This window comes from Hypanus sabinus, chromosome 3, assembly GCF_030144855.1.
Source record: "Hypanus sabinus isolate sHypSab1 chromosome 3, sHypSab1.hap1, whole genome shotgun sequence".
NCBI classification, from domain to species: domain Eukaryota; kingdom Metazoa; phylum Chordata; class Chondrichthyes; order Myliobatiformes; family Dasyatidae; genus Hypanus; species Hypanus sabinus.
Window position 1 is genome coordinate 169233526 of NC_082708.1, and position 21659 is coordinate 169255184.

Genomic DNA, 21659 nt, shown 5'->3' on the forward strand with positions numbered 1-21659 from the left:
CAACCTAATTTCAGTGGTGGATACAGCCCAGTCCATCACAGGAAAAGCCCTCCTAATCATTGAGCCCATTAACATGTACATTGCCATAAGGAAGCAGCATGCATCACCAAGGACCCCACCATCCAGGTCATGCTCTTTTCTCATTGCTCGTATTGGGGGGGGGGGGGGGGCCTTAGACCCCAAGCCACCAGGTTCAGGAACTGCTATTGCCCTTCAACAATCAGGCTCCTGAACCAGCACTCACTCACTCACTTCAACACCAAACTGATTGCTCAACCTATGAGTTCACTTTCAAAGTTTTGTCAACTCACATTCTCAGTTTTTATTTATTTTGCACAGTTTTTTGCATATTGGCTGTTTGTTGTTTGTAGTTTTTCATTAATTTTATTGGCTTTCTCTGTTCTACAGTGAACTCCTGCAAGAAAACATATCTGCTGTATATGGTGTCATAAATGTACTTTGATAATAAATTAACTTTAAACTGAAATAGGACGAGCGAATTACATTTCAGTGTGTGGATCTGCTAAGTGGAACTCAACCTCATTGGTTGCCATTTTACAGTGCTTACGCTTGACCTGTGTTCCTCTGTTCACCAGGTACAAGCAACCTGACTGGCTATAAAGTTAAGGTCTATGACTTGAAATCTTCTACCCATTGGTGTCCAGCTACCGTGACTCATCACAATTTAACAACGGGCTTGGTGCAGATCAGAAATGAGCAGGTAATAAAGATCTTTGCTGCTTTCTAAAATTTGAGCAACAGTTTTATTTGTCCTCTAAAGATGGTTGAATTTAAAATTTAGGCTCCTGAAACAGATTGGCATGCATTGAAGGCTATTGAAGAACATCATCACCACCAACCCAAACCATATTTTGACTATTTGAATGCAGTTTGCATGATCTCCTTGTGAGCGGGTGGATTTCCCCTGGCGTTCCCGTTTCCTCCTACTCCCTACTCCCTGCAGTCTGGTTAATTGGCTGTTGTAAAAATTGACTTCAGTGTTGGTGGGTGGCCAGAGACCTGGAGGAAGAGGTGGGCACTTAAGAGATATTGAGTGAATGGAATCGATTAGAATGCTCTGAGCTAGCATAGTGAGAGTTGAATGGCCTCCTGTGAAGAAATATAACAAAGGTATGGTGCTATGTTAATTTTTTTGGGAGAATGTTGATGGCTAGGTAGTTAGTACTAGGTATGTATGCCAGTAAGATTGCATGCTGTATTCCTTTCCTGAAGTGCACTTCCAGAACAGTCAAGGAAGCATGATTCTATTAATTGCATGTTTAGTCCCAAGAAAAGTTGAGCTCCCTGGAATTGAAAGTTATCCAGGTTGGTAATTGTGTGCAGAAATGCTTTTATTTGACTTAACACCCCCAAAATGCTGGAGGTGCTCGACAGGACAGGCTGCATCTTTGGAGAGGAATAAAGAGCTGACGTGTCTGGTCAGCATCCCTCAACAGGGCTGAAAAGGAAGAGGAAAGAATTCAGTATAAGGAGATAGTGGGGGGAGGGGAGGGAAGTGAGAAGCTAAGGGGTAATAGGTAGAAAAGGTAACGGGTTGAAGTAGAAGGTGTCTAATAGGAAAAGTAAAATATTGGTCATTCCTGGCTTAATTCTAGTTGTACTCCACTGTCTTTAAACTAAGCTGTGTACTAATGAAACTGTATAGTTGTTCTTGAACCTTCTTGTTAATTCATTCTCTGTGCTCTGCAGGACTGACCGTTTGACAGATGCTTAAATTGAAGTTTTTTTAACTTTTTTTTCTTCAATGGCAACCTGCTTTGTGCAAATCTTCCTTGAGCTTTGCCCTGGAGTAAACTGGTTGATTGTTTTATTATTGTCACATGCACTAGGGTGCAATGAAAATCTTGTCTTGTGGCCAAACAGAACAGTTATTAGAACAGCGCATTCAGGCGGTACAGGGTAAAACCATGAGAGCGTGTAATAAAGTGGTACAGTGCAGATAGATAGCAAGGTGCAAGGTCACAGTGAGGTAGATTGTGAGATCAATGTCCATTCGTACTAGGGAACTATTCAATTGTCTTATAACAGCAGAGTAGAACTTTTTGCAACATTGGTAGCTTGAGTTTGCTGTTTGGTTGGTTGCCGAGCTTGGCAAAATGTTTGCAGAAGTTTTGGCTCCAGTCAAGAGCCATCATTAGTGCACTGTTGAGGGTGTTGTCAGAATGCTGGATCATGTACTCCTCCAGGGTCCGGATGGATACCGATTAGATGTTGTGACCTGCTTGGCTAGTTGAAAACATTGTGAACAGTTCAGTAGTAGCAGATTCTGATTCCAAACAGTAGAACCTCTCAGGCTTTTGTAGTGTCTGCCCGATGGGAGCAGGATGAAGAGAGAATATGTAGGGTGGGTGGGACCTTTCATTGTACCTGCTGCTTTATTGAGGCAGCCAGAAGTGCAGACAATACTGAAGTCGCAGAACATTTTTTTGTTTTTGTTTGACTGTTGCAGCTGCAGGAGACGCAAGTTGTTGACCCAGCTCTGATTCACATGGCGTTCCTTAATGAAGAGGACGTTGAGGCACTGACCAAGGTAGAAATAGAATCTGGTGAGTTTCAGTCATCTTCTCACTTACCTGTTTTGCTTGTAGCCAATCTCTAGGGAGCTGGATTGTTTTAGGGCAGAGAATTGGACCTCTTGGTTAATGGTAAGGGTGCAGGGCATAATCTAATGGAGGGTCTCGGAGCAGAAACATGATGGCAGGGTCTGTGCAGTGTTTCCAGCATTTTCATGTTTCTGGAAGTGTTTGTTCAATTTTAATTGACAGTGTTACCCTACAGTCTTACCTCTTGTAGTGTTTCCCTTGAAAGTTGACATTGCAGGTTCAAGGTCACTTAAAGTTATTCAGGCTGTTAAGATCTTACTAGAGACATAGAAAAGTATATCACAGAAATGGCCCTTCTGCCCATCTACTCCATGGTGAGCCAATTGAATTGCCTACTCCCATTGATTTGCACCAGGCCCACAGCCCTCCATACCCTTGTCATCCATGTACCTATCCAGACTTCTCTTAAATGTTGAAATTGAGCTTGTGTGCAACAGACTCTCACAGCCCTCCAAGTGAAGAAATTTCCCCTCATATTCCCTTAAACTTTTTGCCTTCCACCCGTGACCTCTGGTAGTCCCATTCATCCTCAGTTGAAAAACCCTATCCATATCCCTCATAATTTTGTATAGCTGTATCAAATCTCCTCTCAGTCTTCTACATTCCATGAAATAAAGATCTATTCAATCTAGTGATCTAACTCTCATAAAGGGGTATGTAATGTGTAATTGTCTTTCATGTGAAAAGTCTTGTGTTTAAGTAACAAACTGAGCCTGGTGCGGAGATTGGGAGGCCAGTGGCTGACATAGTGGGTTGAAAGGTGCTCCCCCCTCCTCCTCCAACCCCTCAACCCCCTCCTATTGAAAAGGCCACCATTAAGAAAAGGAATCCATCAGGCATCAAGCAGTATATTCTGTGAGCCAACGGATGCAGAGTTCTACAACCCGTAATAACTTGGTGGGTTGAAGGCAAGTCTCTGATTTCTGTGCTGAATATGTTTTCTAGACTTCCAAAGAAAAAGCACTAAAACGCAGATGAAGGCTGATAATTTGATTAAATCTTAATATTTGCCTTGAGGCAGACGTAGCTCCTAGTTTGTGGGGTTAACCAGTGACCTTAATTCATGTCCATAAGATAACAGGAGCAAAATCAGGTCATTTGGCCTTTTGATTCTGCACTGCCAATCATTCCTGGGTAATTTATTTTCCTCTCATTCAACCTTATTCTCCTGCCACCTCCCCCACCAGTCAAAAATCCCTCAATCCCTGCCTTGAGTACACCTAGTGACTTGGCCTCCACTGTCTTCTGTGGCAGCAAGTTCCACAAATTCACCAGCATCTGGCTGAAAAATGTCTTCCTCACCTCAGTTCTAAAAGGGTATCCCTTCACATCCATTTTACCCTGGGCCTTTCAGTATTCAGCAGGCTTTAAGGAAATTACCAACCCTCCCTCCATCCTTTTGAACTCTACTGAGTACAGACCTAAAGCCATCAATTGTTTCCGAGTCTGTGCTGTTATACTGCAAAGAAGCATGTTTTCAGAGTTGGATTCTTTAGTGTTTGGCTCTGTGCACTAATTTCATGTGTATTAAATGCAGATACAGCCACAAAAGCACAGTGTACAAAAAGAAAGTCTACTGAGGTCCAGGAGGACAATCTAACCAAAAGGGTGAAGAGTGTGCCTGAGGCCAAGACCGAGTACTGCAGGAAGGACCACGTCCCTGCAGCGAATGCTGCTCAGCACAGCAGTGGCCAGTTGGCCCTCTCTGACCTGACAGCACTAATGGGGCAGCAGAGTGAAAAGGTGCAACAATGTCTGGAATCTGGGGCCTGCCCTAAAACTGGCCTTCTTGCAAAGGAAGGCCCTGACGATACAAATGTTCCAGCTCCTCAGAAGCCAAGGTCTTCATCTGGGTTTAACAATAGTTGGAGTAGCTTTAATCTGGCTTTCTCGACTCTGGATAACGGGCGAACGGTAGTGGTGGAGGATAAAGTCCAGCCCAGGAGTAGCCTTCGCACAGCCCTTCGAGATGCGGTACCATCAGTGAGTGCGGCTTCTGGGGCCTCAAGCCATCAGAAACCTCGGTCTGTCTTCACGCTCTCAAGTAAAGAAACAACGATTTGCTCTCCTTTTGAAGTAAGGCATATTTTATTTCAGATCTGTTCTTTACTTCCTAACAGTTATTGTGCACAATGTTAATTTATGTTGAGCACAAGAGACTCTGCAGATGCTGGGAATTTTGAGGAACACACAGACACAAAATGTTGGAGAAACTCAGCAGGTCGGACAGCATTATTGGAGGGAGGAGGTGGAAGCACACAGTGCAGGGTATGGGAACTGGGTTGGTGGCAGTGGATGGGAGATCTCCAGTCAATGAGATTGGTGATCGTGTAGGAGCTGTATAGTACTTAGCACAATTTCTGTTGAGCTTGGTTGTGGGGCATGGATATCCAAGGAAGGAAATCTGTGGTACCATCATATTCTTATGACTAGAAAGAGGCCATTTTGACCATTATGTGTATACTAATTCTCAGAATATTTCAGATTCAGATTCAGTTTATTGTCATTTAGAAACCACAAATGCCATGCAGTTAAAAAATGAGACGATGTTCCTCCAGAATGATATCACAAAAGCATATGACAAAACAGACTACACCAGAAAATCCACATAACGTTTGGCAATCTCTAATCCGGAGTCTGGAGAGGCTGGTCCAGAAAGGAGCTCCAAATCCACCAGACAAACAAGACCAAAAACTAAAGCTACAAGTCCTGCACAAAACCACATAGTTACAACATATAGTTAAAACAGAGCAAACAATAGCATAATTGGTTAAAAAAAAGACCATGGGCACGATAAAAATAGTCCAAAGATGTTAAAGGACTATAAGTTCAAAAGAAATCACCACACAGTTTCCATAAGTCCCCAGGGTCCCGACAGACTCACCATCCCACGCTGGCGGCAGAAGGGAATACCCCCGCTATGGACTTCCACGGCACCGCCCGACTCAGCCTCCCAAACGCAGCATACACCGAAAGCGACCTGACCACAGCACAGTGGAGTCCGAGTCCGTCGAACCTCCAAGCCAACGATCATCCCCTCCGGCACAGCTTCTCCAAGCACCATCCTCTGCCGAGCGTATTAAGACGCCCCCGCCATCAGCAACGCGACCCCGAGGACTGCGGGCCTGTTCTTCCCAGCAGAGTCCCGGACCTCACAGCAGCTGCAGCAGCAACGAAGAAGGTCTTCCTGGAGATTTCCCGATGTTCCTCCATGCTCCCACATCCGTTTTCAATTGATTATGATTGCGCACGGCACCCCACTTCACAAATAACAGATAATCAGCTCCGGAGTGGCAGCTGCAAGCTGCGTCGTGCCACCATCTTGGAAATATTTCCACCTGCTCCATTACCCAACTCCCTCTACTTCCCTGTTGTCTATTCTCTTTCACATTTCCTCCCAGTTTCCTCTGCTGTCCACCTATACAAAGGGTAATTTCCATCTTTGAGCTGCAGACAGAAACTGGAGAGAGCCGATGTGGTCACGGGAAAAATGCAAACTCCGTACTCAAGTGCCCAAGGTGCAGATTGACCCTGGTGGTGTGGAGCTGTGAGGAGCCATCGGTGTGGTCGACTTTCCACAGACAATAGATGATTACAGCAATGTCCACATCCTACAACTGTGCAAATTAATGGAAAAAAATCTATGAACATTTTTATGATTTTGGAGCAAGTCTTTGACAACTAACAAAATCGTGGTTTTTCAAATAAACATTTAGATACAGTACGGTAACAGGTCCTTTGGCCCAACAACCCGATGCCACCCAGTTACACCCATGTGGCCAATTAACCAATTAACCTGTACGTCTTTGGAATGTGGGAGGAAACCGGAGCACCCGGAGGAAACGTATTCGGTTACGGGCAGCTGATCTGATCGGAATCTCAGCTCCATTGTTCTGTCTGTCTGTAGTAACCTTTCATCACCTCACTTTTCCAGTTCCCATCTTAGAAATATTCCAAGTATTGACTTTGAGTAAAGAGTTTTGAAGACTCATGACTCCCTGAGAAGAAAACTTCTGTCTTGTCTCTTGTCTTCTTTGAACAACTTCTTTAAACAGTTCTAACAATTCTCCCACAGGAGGAATCGCACACTTATTCTGTAAGTCACCTCAGTAACTGCTGACTCATTCAGTTTTCCTTCACTCTTATTAAACTCCAGCAGATACCAACCAAAACTCAATGATCATGCCTCATAATAGCACCTGCTGATTTCTGATATTACTGTAGTTAACCACTTTATGAGCTGTTTCCAACACATTAACATCTTCCCTTGAATGAGGAATTGAATTTACTTTATTACTTGCACCCTTCATATACATGAGGAGTAAAAATCTTTCATTCACATGACAATGTGCAATTATAGTAATTGGTAATATAGTATGTGCAACAACAGTCAGTGTAACATAGAAATACAATTGTATCAGTGTTAATTAATCAGCCTGATGGCCCGGTGGAAGCTGTCCTGGAGCCTGTTGGTCCTTTTATGCTGCGGTACTGTTTCCCGGATGGTAGCAGCTGGAACCGTTTGAGGTGGGGGAGACTCGGGGGGGCCCCAATGATCCATCGGCCCTTTTTACGCAACTCTTTCTAAATGTCTTGAATAGTGGGAAGTTCACATTTACAGATGCGCTGGGCTGACCACACCACTCTGCAGAATCCTACAATTGAGGGAAGTACAGTTCCCACATCAGGCAGTGATGCAGCCAGTCAAGATGCTCTCAATTGTGCCCTATAGAAAGTTCGTAAGATTTGGGGGCCCATTCAAAACTTCTTCAACCATCTGAGGTGATAGGCACTGTTGTATTTTTTCACCACACAGCTGGTATGTACAGACCATGTCAGATCCTCAGTGATGTGTATGCCAAGGAACTTAAAGCTGTTTACCCTCTCAACCCCAGATCCATTGATATTAATAGGGGTTAGCCTGACTCTATTCCTCTAGTCCACAACCTGCTCCTTTGTTTTTGTGACATGGAGGGAGAGCTTGTTTTCTTGACACTGTGTCAGGGTGATGACTTCTTCTCTGAGGGCCACCTCGTTATTGTTTGAGATGAGGCCAATCAATGTAGTGTTGTCTGCAAATTTAATTAACAGACTGGAGTTGTGGGTGGCGACACAGTCGTGGGTATATGGAGAGTAAAGGAGAGGGCTTAGTACACAGTCCTGAGGGGCACTTGTGTTGATGGTCAGAGGGGCAGAGGTGAGGGAGCCCACTCTTATCACCTGCCGGCAATCTGACAGGTAGTCCAAGATCCAGCTGCACAAGGCAGGGTGAAGGCCGAGGTCTCTGAGTTCCTTGTCAAGCCTGGAGGGCCAATACTGTACATAGTATTCCAGATACGGTCTCACGAGTAGCTAAGTACCTCCTGTACCTTGAGTGGCCACTTTATAAGGTACAGAAGTGGAACCCAGTGTTGTCTATTGCTGTAGCCCATCCACTTCAAGGTTCAACATGTGTTCAGAGATGCTCTTCTGCACACCATTGTTGTAATGCGTAGTTTTTTGAGTCATTGTCACCTTCCTGTCAACTTGAACCAGTCTGGCCATTCTCCTCTGACCTTCTCAGACCACCTCATCTGGCATAAACAATCTTTCCACAGTCAGTCAGTAAGGTCACATATCTTGCCCATTCTGATGTTTGCTCTGAACATTAATTGAACCTCTTGACCTTGAGTGCATGCTTTTATGTATTGAGTTGCTGCCACATGATTGGCTGATTAGATACTGGCATTAATGAGCAGGTGTACCTCATAAAGTAGCCACAGAGTGTAATTTCCCTGCTTCTATATTTCGTTCTCCTGGCTACGAATTATGATTCTGTTAGCTCTAATTAGTCACAGCCTTCACACAGCTGAACTGCATGATATTGCAATAATTGGGAAATCTAAAATACTTCAAAAACTTCTAGTCTCCAGATCTTACGGATGTGGCATTGGAGATGGTGCAGTAGAGAGGAAAAAAGAGACTAACACATCAGGGCTTAAAACAGCCCTGTGGCTTTTTGCCTTGAGAACTAAGACTGAGGGAATCTTTAAAACAATGATGAGTTCAAAAAACTGTTTCCATCTCTGATCAAGGCCAACCCTGAGAGCCTTTAATGTAAGATATTTATTTGTAAATACAGGAGAATACAGCACAGGAACAGGCCCTTCGGCCCATGGCGTCATTGCCAGCCATGGTATCAGAATTGTATCTGCAGGATCTGATCCCTATCTCTTCATTCTCTGCGTGCTCATTGTGCCTGTCTAAATTGCTCTGAAATGCCACCATCTTGTCTGCTTCCACTGGCACTCCTGGCACATAACACCTTTAAATAAACTTGTCCTGCATATTTTTAAATTTTCGTGTTCTCAACTTAGTTATGGCATTCGGTATTTGACGTTTTTAGTCTGGAGAAAAGGACTCTATTTACCTCATCTGTGCCTTGTACAATTTTATACACTTGTATCAAGTCAAGTTGCCCCTCAGCCTCCAATATTCCAGACAAAATAATCCCAAGTTTGTGCAAAGGTACATGAACGTCCACACGCACATGTGTACTTGCTCTCCTTTTAGCAGAACCTGTTCCTTTATCTCGTAACGCCACCAGTATGTGACTCTTGCACTCGAGGTCCTGATCATGCCACACACCACCTAACTATCCTATTTATTTGTGTTGCCACTTTCAGGAAGCCACAGACTTAGACCTGCAATTCTATGTCAGGTGTCCTGAAGAGTCCTACCATTACGTGGATCTTCCCCCTTACATTTGACCCTCTCAAAGTGCAACATCTCACACTTGCCCGAATTAAATTCCATCTGCTCTTTCTCCACCCATACCTACAACTCATCTACAGAGTCACAGAACATGGCAACACGGAAACAGGCCCTTCGGCCCGCCCCACAGTGTCTAGCTCTTTACTTTGGCAACCTTCCTCACTGTCTACAATTCCATAATTATTTTTGTGAATTCTGCAAGCTTGCTAATCGAAGAGTGGTAAGAGTTTAGAACTTGCTTTCACAAGCGTAGAATTCAACGGAATAGCACTGGTGAAAAAGAGAATTTGCAGATGCCGGAAATCCAGAACAACATACAAAATGTGACACTGTTACAGCTTGGGGCTTTTCAGAGTTCGGAGTTCAATTCTGGTGCCATTCTGTAAGGAGTCTCTGTACATCCTCCCCGTGGAATGTGTGGGCTTTCTCTGGGGGCTCCTATTTCATCCCACACTCCAAAGTCTGGGTAGGTTCACTGGTGATTGATTGTAAATTGTTCCATGGTTAGGATAGAGTTGATTGGACTTGTGGGTTGCTGGTGCCACGTGGCTCGATTGCCTGGAAGGGCCTGCTTTGCACTGAATTGCTAAGTAACTTAGCAGGTCAGCAGCATCTATGGAGGGGAATAAGCAATCAAAATTCCAGGCCGAGAGCCTTCATCGTGGGCTGAAAAGGAAGGGGGAAGTAGCCAGAGTAATAAAGTGGGATGGGGAAGGAGTACAAGCAGGCAGGTGGTAGGTGATGCTAGATGAGGGGGAAGGTGGGTGTGGAGGGAGGATGAAGTGAAGAGCATTGGTGGCATTACGAGATAAAGGAACAAGTTCTGCTAAAAGGATAAAATTTTTCAGAAGTTGGAAAGCATTGCAAGTGAAATGGGAAGAGGCAAAGATGGAAAAAGCCTGTTTCTGTGTTGTACATTGGCAGACGATGATAACTATGAAATGTGTTTATGTGGGCATCTCACGGTTACAGACACAGTTGTGCAGGTTTATGGGATTCGGTCTGTTGCTGTCAGCCTGCTGCCTGGCAAAAGTTCCACGGTGGTAAAAGGAACAAGTGCTTGAAAGCAGCTGCACTTAAACTGCTTCACAAAATCAGCTGTCAGGCTTTGACCCATGGACACAAGTGTGAACACTGATTAGTGACATCCACTGTCCAGTATTTTAATAGTGGATTTTCTCTTGGAAACTAATTAACATGGGAAAAAATTTGATGGCCTGGTTTGTGATCAAAGTGGTACTAAGAGTATCATTAAAGTTGTGAAGTAAAGTATTAAGGTTGTTGTTTAATTATACAGCTTCAAAACATTGACTCTTTATTCTTCCAGTATTTTGTGTATGTTGCTCTAGATTTCCAGCATCTGCAGAATCCCCTGTGTTTATAATTGCATGCTTACAGATTTCAGTAGAGTGTTAGTGTTGTTGTGTCCACTTCTGGCTGCCTCATTCTTTATAGAAAGAATGTAGAAGCTTGAGAGGGTGCAGAGATTTACTCAGCTGCTGCGTGGATTAGAGAGCAAGTTGTGTAAGGAAAGGTTGAGCAAGCTATGGATTTTCTCTTTGAAGCAAGCGATGATGAAAGGTGACTTGATAGAGATGAGGAGAAGAGAAGGGCAAGCAGGTAGACAATGGAGCAAGGTAATAAGAGAGAAGGCAAGGGAGGGAGGAATCACCAGAAGTCTGAGAAATTGATGTTCATGCTGTCAGGTGGGAGACTACCAAGAATGTGAATTGTTTCTCGTGGGTGTAGGAGATGGGGATGCATGCTGTCTTTGTGCAGTGCTCCACAGATTATCAGAAACCCTTCCAAATGCAAAGGTTTACCACGCTGACAGTGAGGATACATCTTCGTTGTCTTCCCCCAGGCCAACGCTGATCAATTGCTATGTTCCTGTTGCAGGCTCAGTTTGTTCACTCAGCTCTGGGAAACATGTTGCTTGGTAGTACTGCCACAACCCCTGGGAGCAAAGATCTGAGACGCACCACTCCTCCGCCTGCAAACTCCCCTCCAGCCATCACCGCTGTGGCACCCTCAGGGTAAGTGGTCTTGCGGCGCTTCATTAGCTTCTGAAGTTAAATTTATTTTGCAATGAAGATGAGTATTTAAGAGTGATCCTTCTCAAATTTCATCATAGTTACTTCTGAGAGACAGGAGATTCTGCAAATGCTGCAAATCTTGAGCAACACACAGTGCTGGAGGAGCTCAGCACATCAGACAGTATCTAAGGAAGGAAGTGAGCTGTCAGTGTTTTGGGCTGAGACCCTTCGTCTGTTAAAGGTGGTGACAATAAATCAGGGTGATGCTCTGTGGACTGGACAATTACGTCCTGCTGAGTTCCTCCCAACATTTTGTGTGTGTTGATCATAATTATTTCAGAAGAAACTTTCTATAAGATGATAAAGTTGAAGATTTGTTTTTAAATTGATTTTTTAAAATTTTGAATGTTGGCAAACAGAACTGTAAGCTTAGAAGCAAGATATGAGACGGGCTGTAAATCTGAGGTAATGCACAAAATGGTGGAGAAACTCAGACTCTGTCTCTCTCTATCTGTCCCTCACCAACTCTGCCACAAAACAATAAATTTTACGACATACAGTATTGTGCAAAAGTCCTGGGCACGGATATATAACTTTGGTGCCTAACGCTACCGCACAGTACTGTATTTGTCAACATGAAGTGGAGAGCAAATTTGTAAATCTGGTGGGAGCAAGGATGTTGGGAATGATAAGGGTGGAGTGCCATGGGAGGAGTGTGGGACAGGTAGCAGAGAAGGGGGGGGGGGTGGCACAGGTGCAGACACATCCAACCCATTTGATTCCAAACAGCTGGTTTATTGATCATTACAGGATGTCTCTACGGTGCTTCTGGCTTCCTTCCCCATTTCCCAACCGTCGTTCCCCTCTCCTTGCCCTCTTCTCACTCTCAAGTCTACAATAGAGACCCATATCAGAATCGGGTTTATTATCACTCCCATATGGCATGAAATTTGTTTTTTTTTTGTGACCGCTGTACAGTGCAATACATAAAATTACTACGGTACTGCAGCCTGAGTCTGATTCTTCTGATAGCTGCAGTCCTTTGGGATGTGGGAAGGAGTACCTGGGGAAACCCATATCAGTCGGAATGAGAAAGTACCACAAATTCCATACGGCCAGGGTTGACCCTAGGTGGCAGAGGTGTGAGTTTGGGGCTCTGTCTGCAGTACATCTGTGTATCTCCAATTGTCACTGCCGCATCACTCCTCTTTGTTCCAGAACATAGTTATGTATAGGCCATTTGGCCCACAATGTTGTGCTGACCTTTTAAACACAAGTTTATTGTCAATCAATTGTATACTTGTATACAGCTAAATGAAGCAATGTTCCTCTGGGATCAAGGTGTATCAAGGACACAGTATCTAAGATAAAATTATCTTGCTTCTAAGCTTCCAGTTCTGTTTGCCAACATTAAAAATTTTTTTTAAATCAATTTAAAAACAAATTAAGATTAAAAAATATTCTGTGGATGTACGTGTTGACGTATTTATATTTAGGCCTTTTGAGCCGTGCCGCCCAGTTACCTCAATTTAACCCTAGCCTAATCATGGGACAATTTACAATGACCAATTAATCTACCAACCGGTGGTCTTTGGACAATGGAAGGAAACCCACACGATCACCTGGAGAATCTATAAACTCCTTACTGACAGTGGCAGGAGCCCGGGTCACCTGTACTGTAAAGCATTACGTTAACCACTAGCTACTGTGCTGTCCTTAGTAGTACAATGCTACTGGCGCTGTCATAAGTTATGTGTGCAGGGTGGTAGCAGAGAGGTCAGCAGCTTCTCAGCCTGGAAAAAGCTGCTGCCTGATCTATCAGTTCTTGTTCTTAAACTGCAATATCTTCTGTCTGACATTAGGAGGTCAAAGATATGTTTGGACAGATGGGACCCACTCTTTAAGGTCAATCTAATCTCTCCGCCTCCCCCCCCCCCCCCACCCCCAAATGGCTCTCCATTTTTCTATCATCCATTTCCTCCTTTTAGAAGAGAGTTGAGATTGTGACTTGCATTTTTCTGGCCATTTTTTCACTGCGTAAAATAAAGTTTACTTTTAAAATGTTTGTTTTAATGTTTAGGACTGTGGAGCAGACGAGAATGGTAGAGTCACTGGGTGAATGTCGTGATATTCCAGCAAGCAAGGGTAATGCTAACACTGTTTGGCCGAGTTTCAGCAGTTCGAAGTTACCTGTGGAAGTTTCATGTAAAGCACCCTCGGAGGGCAACTTCTCGGGTGCAGGTGGTTATAACACACAGGAGACGTGGTCTGTATTTTCCACTAGCTGTGCCTCTCATTCTGAGATGTCTTCCCAATCGGCAGTGTTGTTGCAGACCTCCAGAAGTGGACTGTTGGAAAAGGCCGAGGAAAAGAAATCCTTTCAAGAGAGTGTGGGGATTATTCCATTGACCAGTCCGTCAGCCTGCGGCACGTCGCTTCCCACTCTGAGCTGCAAGGCTGCTGTGACAAGTGCTGCCCCGTCGCCTTTACTTCGGGCGTTCAGCCCATCCAGTGACCTCAGCGTTGATGCCAAGGGTCGGCATCCTGCCATGCCTTTAGACTTCCCCAGACCTGCAGAAGGGGATAACAACCGGGCTCTACTGACTGCTCCTGATCAGCAGGCTGACGAGAATGATAGTGATGCGGAAAGTACCACCAGCGACTTGAGCTGTTCTTCCGGATTGAGTTCTGAACTGGGCTCTGATATCTCAAAGATGTGGGCCTCCAGTCCAAGCCTTAAAAGGGAAGGAGGCGATCGGCTGAGGAATGCGCTGTTGAAAGCAGGAAGAGGCAGAGGTGAGTGTGCTGTTTAGTCTGGGGAAGGTTATTAATTAGCAGTCCTGGGAATTGAAAATGCCAGGAGTTTTGTTTTAGCAGCTCAGCATGAGAGACAGCTGGTGTAACTTGTTCTAATTAATATTACAATGCTTCTTTGCATGTGAGCAAAGCCCTGTGCAAGTGAAAACAGTTTTGTGCTTTTTTTCTTATTTCCCCCAAGTTCAGGTTACTTGGGCACTCTTTCCTGACACGTACAGCTCCAGGTTTAAGCCGGGCCAAGCAAACAGCCGAGTGCTTTTAGCTATCTACTGACTGGTGCACTGCTTTATACTAATGTGGGAGCACCATAAGGAAATGCCTCTTAGAATAATGGCTGTCCTGTGGGGGAGAGGCAGCCAATATACACTCTGAGCTTGGAGAGAGATCTGGCATTGTCTGAAGCAATAAACAGCAGGACTGATGCAGGTTTTCAACTTGAAGTGTTAACGACTAGAGGAGAACTTGGCCATTCAGCCCTTTGAGTCTGTTCTACCATTTCATCCTGGTAGATTTATTAATGGAGCTACGGCATGAAATGGGCCCTTTGGGCCAAGCTGTCCAGCAATCCTCCAATTTAGTCCTAACCTAACCATGGGACAATTTACAGTAACCAATTAACCTATCAACCTTTAGCTTGTGGGAGGAAACCAGAGCACCTGGAGGAAACCCACACACGTAGTCACTGGGAGAACATACAAACTCCTTACAGATAGCAGCAGGAATTGAACCTGGGTCCCTGGTACTGTGAAGCCTTGTGCTAACCACTGTGCTACCATGCCACCCCCCTCAACACCATTCCTTTGCCTTCTCCCTGTGACCTTTGACACCCTTACTAATCAAGAATCTTTAAATATGCTCAATGACTTCCACCAGGGCTGTAGGTGGCAATAAATTCCATAGGTTCGCCACCCTTCCACCTTCTGGCTAAGTAAGTTCTTCCTCATCTCTGTTTTAAAAGGGATATCCTTGAATTTTGAGTTTAGGTGGCCCTAAACTCTCACCATTAGAAACATTCTATCCACATTCACTCTGTCTAAGCCTTTCAATACTCAGTGGGTTTCAGTGAGATCCTCTCCCCCTCATTCTGTAAATGGAATATAATACAACCTGCCTTGTAAGTCTCCATTCCCCTCTTCAAGGCATGCTCCCAGTGCCTCAAGGCTATGCCCACCCTATTGATGTGTTGGGACACACTGATCTTGGCCACAATAAAAAATCTTACAGTCAAGCCTGATTGTTGTCACTGGATCCATCAAGGACACCTTCAAATGGTGTCCCACAATTAAGAACTCTCACCATCTGGGACATGCCCTCTTCTCCTTCCTACAGTCAGGAACCTGAAAACGCAGACTCAATGATTCAGGAACAGCTTCTTCCCTTCGCCATCAGGATTCTGAATGGTTTCATGAATGCTACTTTTCTATTTAGCTTTCATTTGCACAATTACTTATTTTCATAACTCTTATTGTTACCTATAGGTATTTTTAATGTCTTGCACTGAACTACTGCCGCAAAACAGTACATTTCATGACATATGATGACCACTTTTGGCCTCTTATCTAAGAAAGGGTGTGCTGGCTTTGGAGAGAGTCCAGGGAATGAACCCAGGAGTAAAAGGGTTAATGTATGAGGAGTCTTTGGTTGTAGTCTTATATTTGATGGAGTTTAGAAGGGCGGGGTTGTGGGGGGGATCTCACTGTAACCTATCAAATGTTGGAAGGTCTACATAGTGGATGAGGAGAGGCTATTTCCTCTAGGACCAGAGGGCACAGATTCAGAACACAAGGATGCCCCTTTAGGGAAGAGGTGAGGAGGAATTTCTTTAGTCAAAGGGTAAATCTGTGGAATTTATTTCTACAGACAGTTGTGGAGGCCAAGACATTGAGTATATTTAAAGTGGAGTTTGATAGGTTTTTGATTAGTGAGGGTGTCAAAGATTACAGGGAGAAGAAAGGAAAATGGGGTTGAGAGGAATAATAAATCAACCATAATGGAATGACAGAGCAATGGGCCAAATGACCGAATTCTCCTCCTATGTCCTGTGGTCTTGTATGTTTGTAATAATAACCCTATTCTGATTCTGGATTGTTCTTTGTGCCTCTGTATGGCGAGGGTCACTGTGTTTGTGAATGTCGTTGTGTTTTGTAGCCAGTGGCTCCCAGTCGGTGCTGAGTGACATCCACAAAGTCCGTGCGTTGCAGCAGAGTGGCGAGTCCTTCCTGCAGGACGGCTCCTGTTTAAGTGTTGCTCCCCACCTGCGCAAGTGCAGGGAGTGCCGCTTGGCCAGCTACCACCGCTACAGGGATGAAAATGACACGACTGTCTTCTGCAGATTCTTCCACTTCAGAAAGTGAGCTGTGCCTTCACGTGTGTTAACCTTCCATTTTATTGCCGTGGTGTGTCAGTTATTAACCTGCTCCAGGTTATTCTCCTCTCTGCCAGCCCACCCCTGAAACTTGCTGTCACATATCACAATGAACTGTACAGCAGCAGTGCCTCTAAAGTTATAAAACGTCATAAAACTTCAAGGGAGTGTTATGGAGCAGTTCATTTCCAAGTTACAAAGAGACATGTCTGCCCAAAGGACCGAAAACCTGGCCAGCAGGCATGTTAAAGGAGGGAATTATATACAATGGTGGGGAATACAGGCAGCAAGATCCAATGATCACGCCTGGTCTTCCCTGAGAATGGGCAAGGAGCCATTGTGTTGGTCAATCCTAGTGCCGGCTCCAGCATTCAGAAGTCTTAACAGCAAATTCTTTCGTTCAGTTACACTTTCCTGCATTAACCTATTATTGATTCGATCTGTCAAATTCTTCTGCAGATTAGATTAGCTTTCTGTGTCACATGTACAACGATACCAATGGTGAAATGTGTTATTTAGCATCAACAACCAAGACCGTTTGAGGATTGTGCTGGGGACTGCCAGCGAACATCGCCGCACACCGGCACAGTATCTGCAACTCACTAACCCTGACCCACGATTCTTTGGAATGTGGGAGGAAACCTGTGTACTCACAGGGAGATCGTGCAAACTCCTTACAGATATCAATTGAACCCTAATCGCTAGTAGTGTAAAGCGTTACTGCAGAGCCTCCCAAATATACTCTGTGGTTGAGCCTCTGCTGCCCTTATTGGACAGGGAATTCCCAAACATTTGCTTTGGGTGAAGTAACCTCTTCTCATCCCTGTCCTGAATGACTAGTTCCAGAGGGAGCCATAGCACCCACCCACTGCATATTGATTATAGTCGTTCATTGGCATGAAGATGCTTTCTGAGCTATGTCTTCACCCAGATACTCTGTAGGTTCAAAGTTCAAGTAAATTTATTATCTCAGTATTGTATGTCACCGTATACAATCCTACGGTTCATTTTCTTGTGAGCATACTTAATAAGTTCATAATAGAATAATAATTATAAAGGAATCAATGAAACGCCTCACAAACTTGTGCTTTCAACCAGTGTGCAAAAGACAACAAACTGCAAATACAATAGAAAATAATAATAATAATAAATATCAAGAACAAGAGATGAAAAGTTCTTGAAAGTGAGTCCATAGGTTGTGGGAGCATTTCAGTGATGGGGCAAGTGAAGTTTCATGCCTTTTGGCTCAGGCTTGATAGTTGAGGGGTAATAACTGTCCCAGATGGTGTGAATCCTGAGGCTCCTGTATCACCTTGATGGCAGCGGTGAGAAAAGAGCATGTCCTGGGTGGTGGGGGGTCCCTGCTTCTGTCCTGTGACAGTGATTCACGTAGATGTGCTCCAGTGGTGGGGGGAGCTTTGCCCGTAATGCACTGGGATGTATCCATTACTTTTCTGGGATTTTCTGTTCAAGGGCATTGGTGATAAGCATTTCTTAACATTGTATGACCACATTTAGAGGAAGAGCTACAGTGGGCGCTGGAATTAATGATGTTGGCCAGACTTTTATTTGATCCTAACAATACAGGCAGCACTGTAGCATAGTGGTTCGTGCAATGCACCAGCGATCACCAGGGGAGGTCCGATTCCCACCACTGTCTGTGTATGTTCTCCCTGTAACCACGTGAATTTTCTCTGGGTGCTCTGGTTTCCTCCCACATTGCAAAGACGTGCAGATTAAGGTAGTGAGTTGTGGGCACTGTATGTTGACAGCAGAGGTGTGTTGGTGCTTGTGGGCTGCCCCTAGCATGTCTTCAGACTGTTGTTGATGCAAGCATCTCATTTCACTGTTTCAAACTACATGTGAGAAACAAAGTTCATTTTACAATATCATTAGATGAGGCAGGTACTACTGCATTGGATCTTTCCTTTTTTTGAGGAAAGACTTCAATTAAGACTTCAGGCTCTTCTGAAACAGTAATTAGATCTTTCAGGTGTAAAATTATATACATTTTTTGGTCCACATTTACAAATAAATTTCATCTCAACCTTTTGGAAAATATTGGGAATTAGATGGGTGAGGAGAAATGAATCAAGTTAGTGAATTAGACAATAGACAATAGGTGCAGAAGTAGATCATTCGGCCCCTCGAGTCTGCACCGTCATTCTGAGATCATGGCTGATCATTCACTATCAATACCCAGTCCCTGCCTTGTCCCCATATCCCTTGATTCCCCTATCCATCAGATATCTATCCAGCTCCTTCTTGAAAGCATCCAGAGAATTGGCCTCCACCGTCTTCCGAGGCAGTGCATTCCACACCTCCACAACTCTCTGGGAGAAGAAGCTCTTCCTCAACTCTGTTTTAAATAACTGACCTCTTATTCTCAATCCATGCCCTCTGGTACTGGACTCTCCCAACATCTGGAACATATTTCCTGCCTCAATCCTATCAAATCCTTTAATTATCTTAAACGTTTCAATCAGATCCCCTCTCAATCTCCTCAATTCCAGCGTGTACAAGCCCAATCTCTCCAATCTCTCTGCGTAAGACAGCCCTGCCATCCCAGGAATCAACCTAGTGAATCTACGCTGCACTTCCTCAATTGCCAGAATGTCCTTCCTTAAACCTGGAGACCAAAACTGTACACAATATTCCAGGTGTGGTCTCACCAGGGCCCTGTACAAATGCAAAAGAACATCCTTGCTCTTGTATTCAATTCCCCTTGTAACAAAGGCCAACATTCCATTTGCCCTCTTCACTGCCTGTTGCACTTGCTCATTCACCTTCATTGACTGGTGAACTAGGACTCCTAGGTCTCTTTGTATTTCTCCCTTACCTAACTCGACACCGTTCAGACAATACTCTGCCCTCTTGTTCCAGCTTCCAAAGTGGATAACTTCACATTTATTCACATTGAATGACATCTGCCAAGTATCTGCCCATTCACTCAGCCTATCCAAGTCTCCCTGTATTCTCCTAACGTCCTCTTCGCATGTCACACTGCCACCCAGTTTAGTATTGTCAGCAAACTTGCTGATATAGTTTTCAATGCCCTCATCTAAATCATTGACATAAATCATAAAGAGCTGTGGTCCCAATACAGAACCCTGTGGTACCCCACTAGTCACCTCCAGCCAGTCTGAGAAACACCCATTCACTGCTACCCTTTGCTTTCTATCTGCCAACCAGTTTTCTATCCATGTTGAAACCCCGCCCCCAATGCCATGAGCTCTGATTTTACTCACCAATCTCCTATGTGGCACCTTATCGAATGCCTTCTGAAAATCTAGGTACACAACATCCACTGGCTTACCCTCGTCTAACATCCTTGTTACACCCTCAAAAAACTCCAACAGATTAGTCAAGCATGATTTGCCCTTGGTAAATCCATGCTGACTCGGCCTAATCCTATTTCTGCCATCTAGATGTGCCACTATTTCGTCCTTAATAATGGACTCAAGCATTTTCCCCACGACTGACGTTAGGCTAACAGGGCGATAGTTCTCCGTTTTCTCCTTCCCTCCCTTCTTGAAAAGTGGGACAACATTAGCCACTCTCCAATCTTCAGGAACTGATCCTGAATCTAAGGAACATTGGAAAATGATTACCAATGCATCCGCAATTTCCTGAGCCACCTCTTTTAGAACCCTCGGATGCAGACCATCTGGACCCGGGGATTTATTAGCCTTCAGTCCTACCAGTCTACTCATCACAGTTTCTTTCCTAATGTCAATCTGTCTCAATTCCTCTGATATCTTATGACCCTGGCCCATCCATACATCTGGGAGATTGCTTGTGTCCTCCCTGGTGAAGACAGATCTAAAGTATGCATTAAATTCTGTTGCCATTTCCCTGTTTCCCATAACAATTTCTCCCAATTCATTCTTCAAGGGGCCAACATTGTTCTTAACTATCTTCTTTCTCTTCACATAGCTAAAAAAAGCTTTTGCTATCCCCTTTTATATTCCTGGCTAGACTGAGCTCATACCTGATTTTTTCTCTGCGTATTGCTTTTTTAGTTAAGATCTGCTGTTCCTTAAAACTTTCCCAATCATCTGTATTCCCACAAATCTTAGCCCTGTCATACTTCTTTTTCTTTAATGCTATACAATCTCTGACTTCCTTTGTCAACCACTGTGGCCCCTTCCCCCTCTTTGAATCCTTCCTTCTCATTGGAATGAACTACATTTGCATCTTTTGTATTATGCCCAAGAATATCTGCCACTGCTGATCCACTGTCTTTCCTGCCAGGGCATCCGCCCATTTAACTTTGGCCAGCTCTTCCCTCATGGCTCCGTAGTCTCCTTTATTTAATTGCAACACTGACACCTCTGATCTGCCCCTATCCCTTTCAAATTGTAGATAAAAACTTATCATGTTATGATCACTACTTCCTAATGGCTCCTTTACTTCAAGATCATTTATCAATTCCTGTTCATTACACATCACCAAGTCCAAAATAGCCTCGTTCCTGGTTGGCTCAAGCACAAGCTGTTCCAAAAATACATCCCTTAGACACTCCACAAACTCCCTATCCTGGGGTCCAGCACCTACCTGATTCTCCCAGTCCACCTGCATGTTGAAATCTCCCATAACGACTGCATTACCTTTAGCACATGCCAATGTTAACTCCCTAATCAACTTGTACCCAATATCCACGCTACTGTTTGGGGGCCTGTACACAACACCCATTAGGGTCTTTTTACCCTTACTGTTCCTCAGCTCAATCCACACAGACTCTACTTCCCCTGTTCCCAAGTCACCTCTTGCTAAGGACTGAATCTCATTCCTCACCAACAGGGCCACCCCACCCCCTCTTCCCATATTTCTGTCTCTACGATAGCACGTATACCCTGGTACACTCAATTCCCAGGCCTGATCCCCTTGTAGCCATGTCTCCGTTATCCCAACAATATCGTAGTTCCCCATTGTCATCTGAGCTTCAAGCTCATCTGTCTTATTTCTGACACTACGCGCATTCAAGTATAGAATTCTTAGCCCATTCCTCCTCTCTTTGCTTAAAGCACTGTCTACTGTACCTAACCCAGCTCCTTGAACTTC

General features: G+C 44.3%; 1 protein-coding gene across 2 annotated transcripts in view; it reads left to right on the forward strand.

The window, feature by feature from the left end:
- Positions 1–21659, forward strand: part of LOC132391897 (lysine-specific demethylase 3A-like) — a 77684-nt gene that overhangs the window by 13933 nt on the left and 42092 nt on the right. For both annotated transcript variants that reach the window (XM_059965639.1, XM_059965637.1), the window contains exons 5-10: positions 597–721; positions 2471–2567; positions 4162–4700; positions 11277–11413; positions 13494–14209; positions 16379–16580. In XM_059965639.1, coding sequence (XP_059821622.1) covers positions 597–721; positions 2471–2567; positions 4162–4700; positions 11277–11413; positions 13494–14209; positions 16379–16580 — 1816 coding nt within the window. The remainder of the gene's footprint in view (positions 1–596; positions 722–2470; positions 2568–4161; positions 4701–11276; positions 11414–13493; positions 14210–16378; positions 16581–21659) is intronic.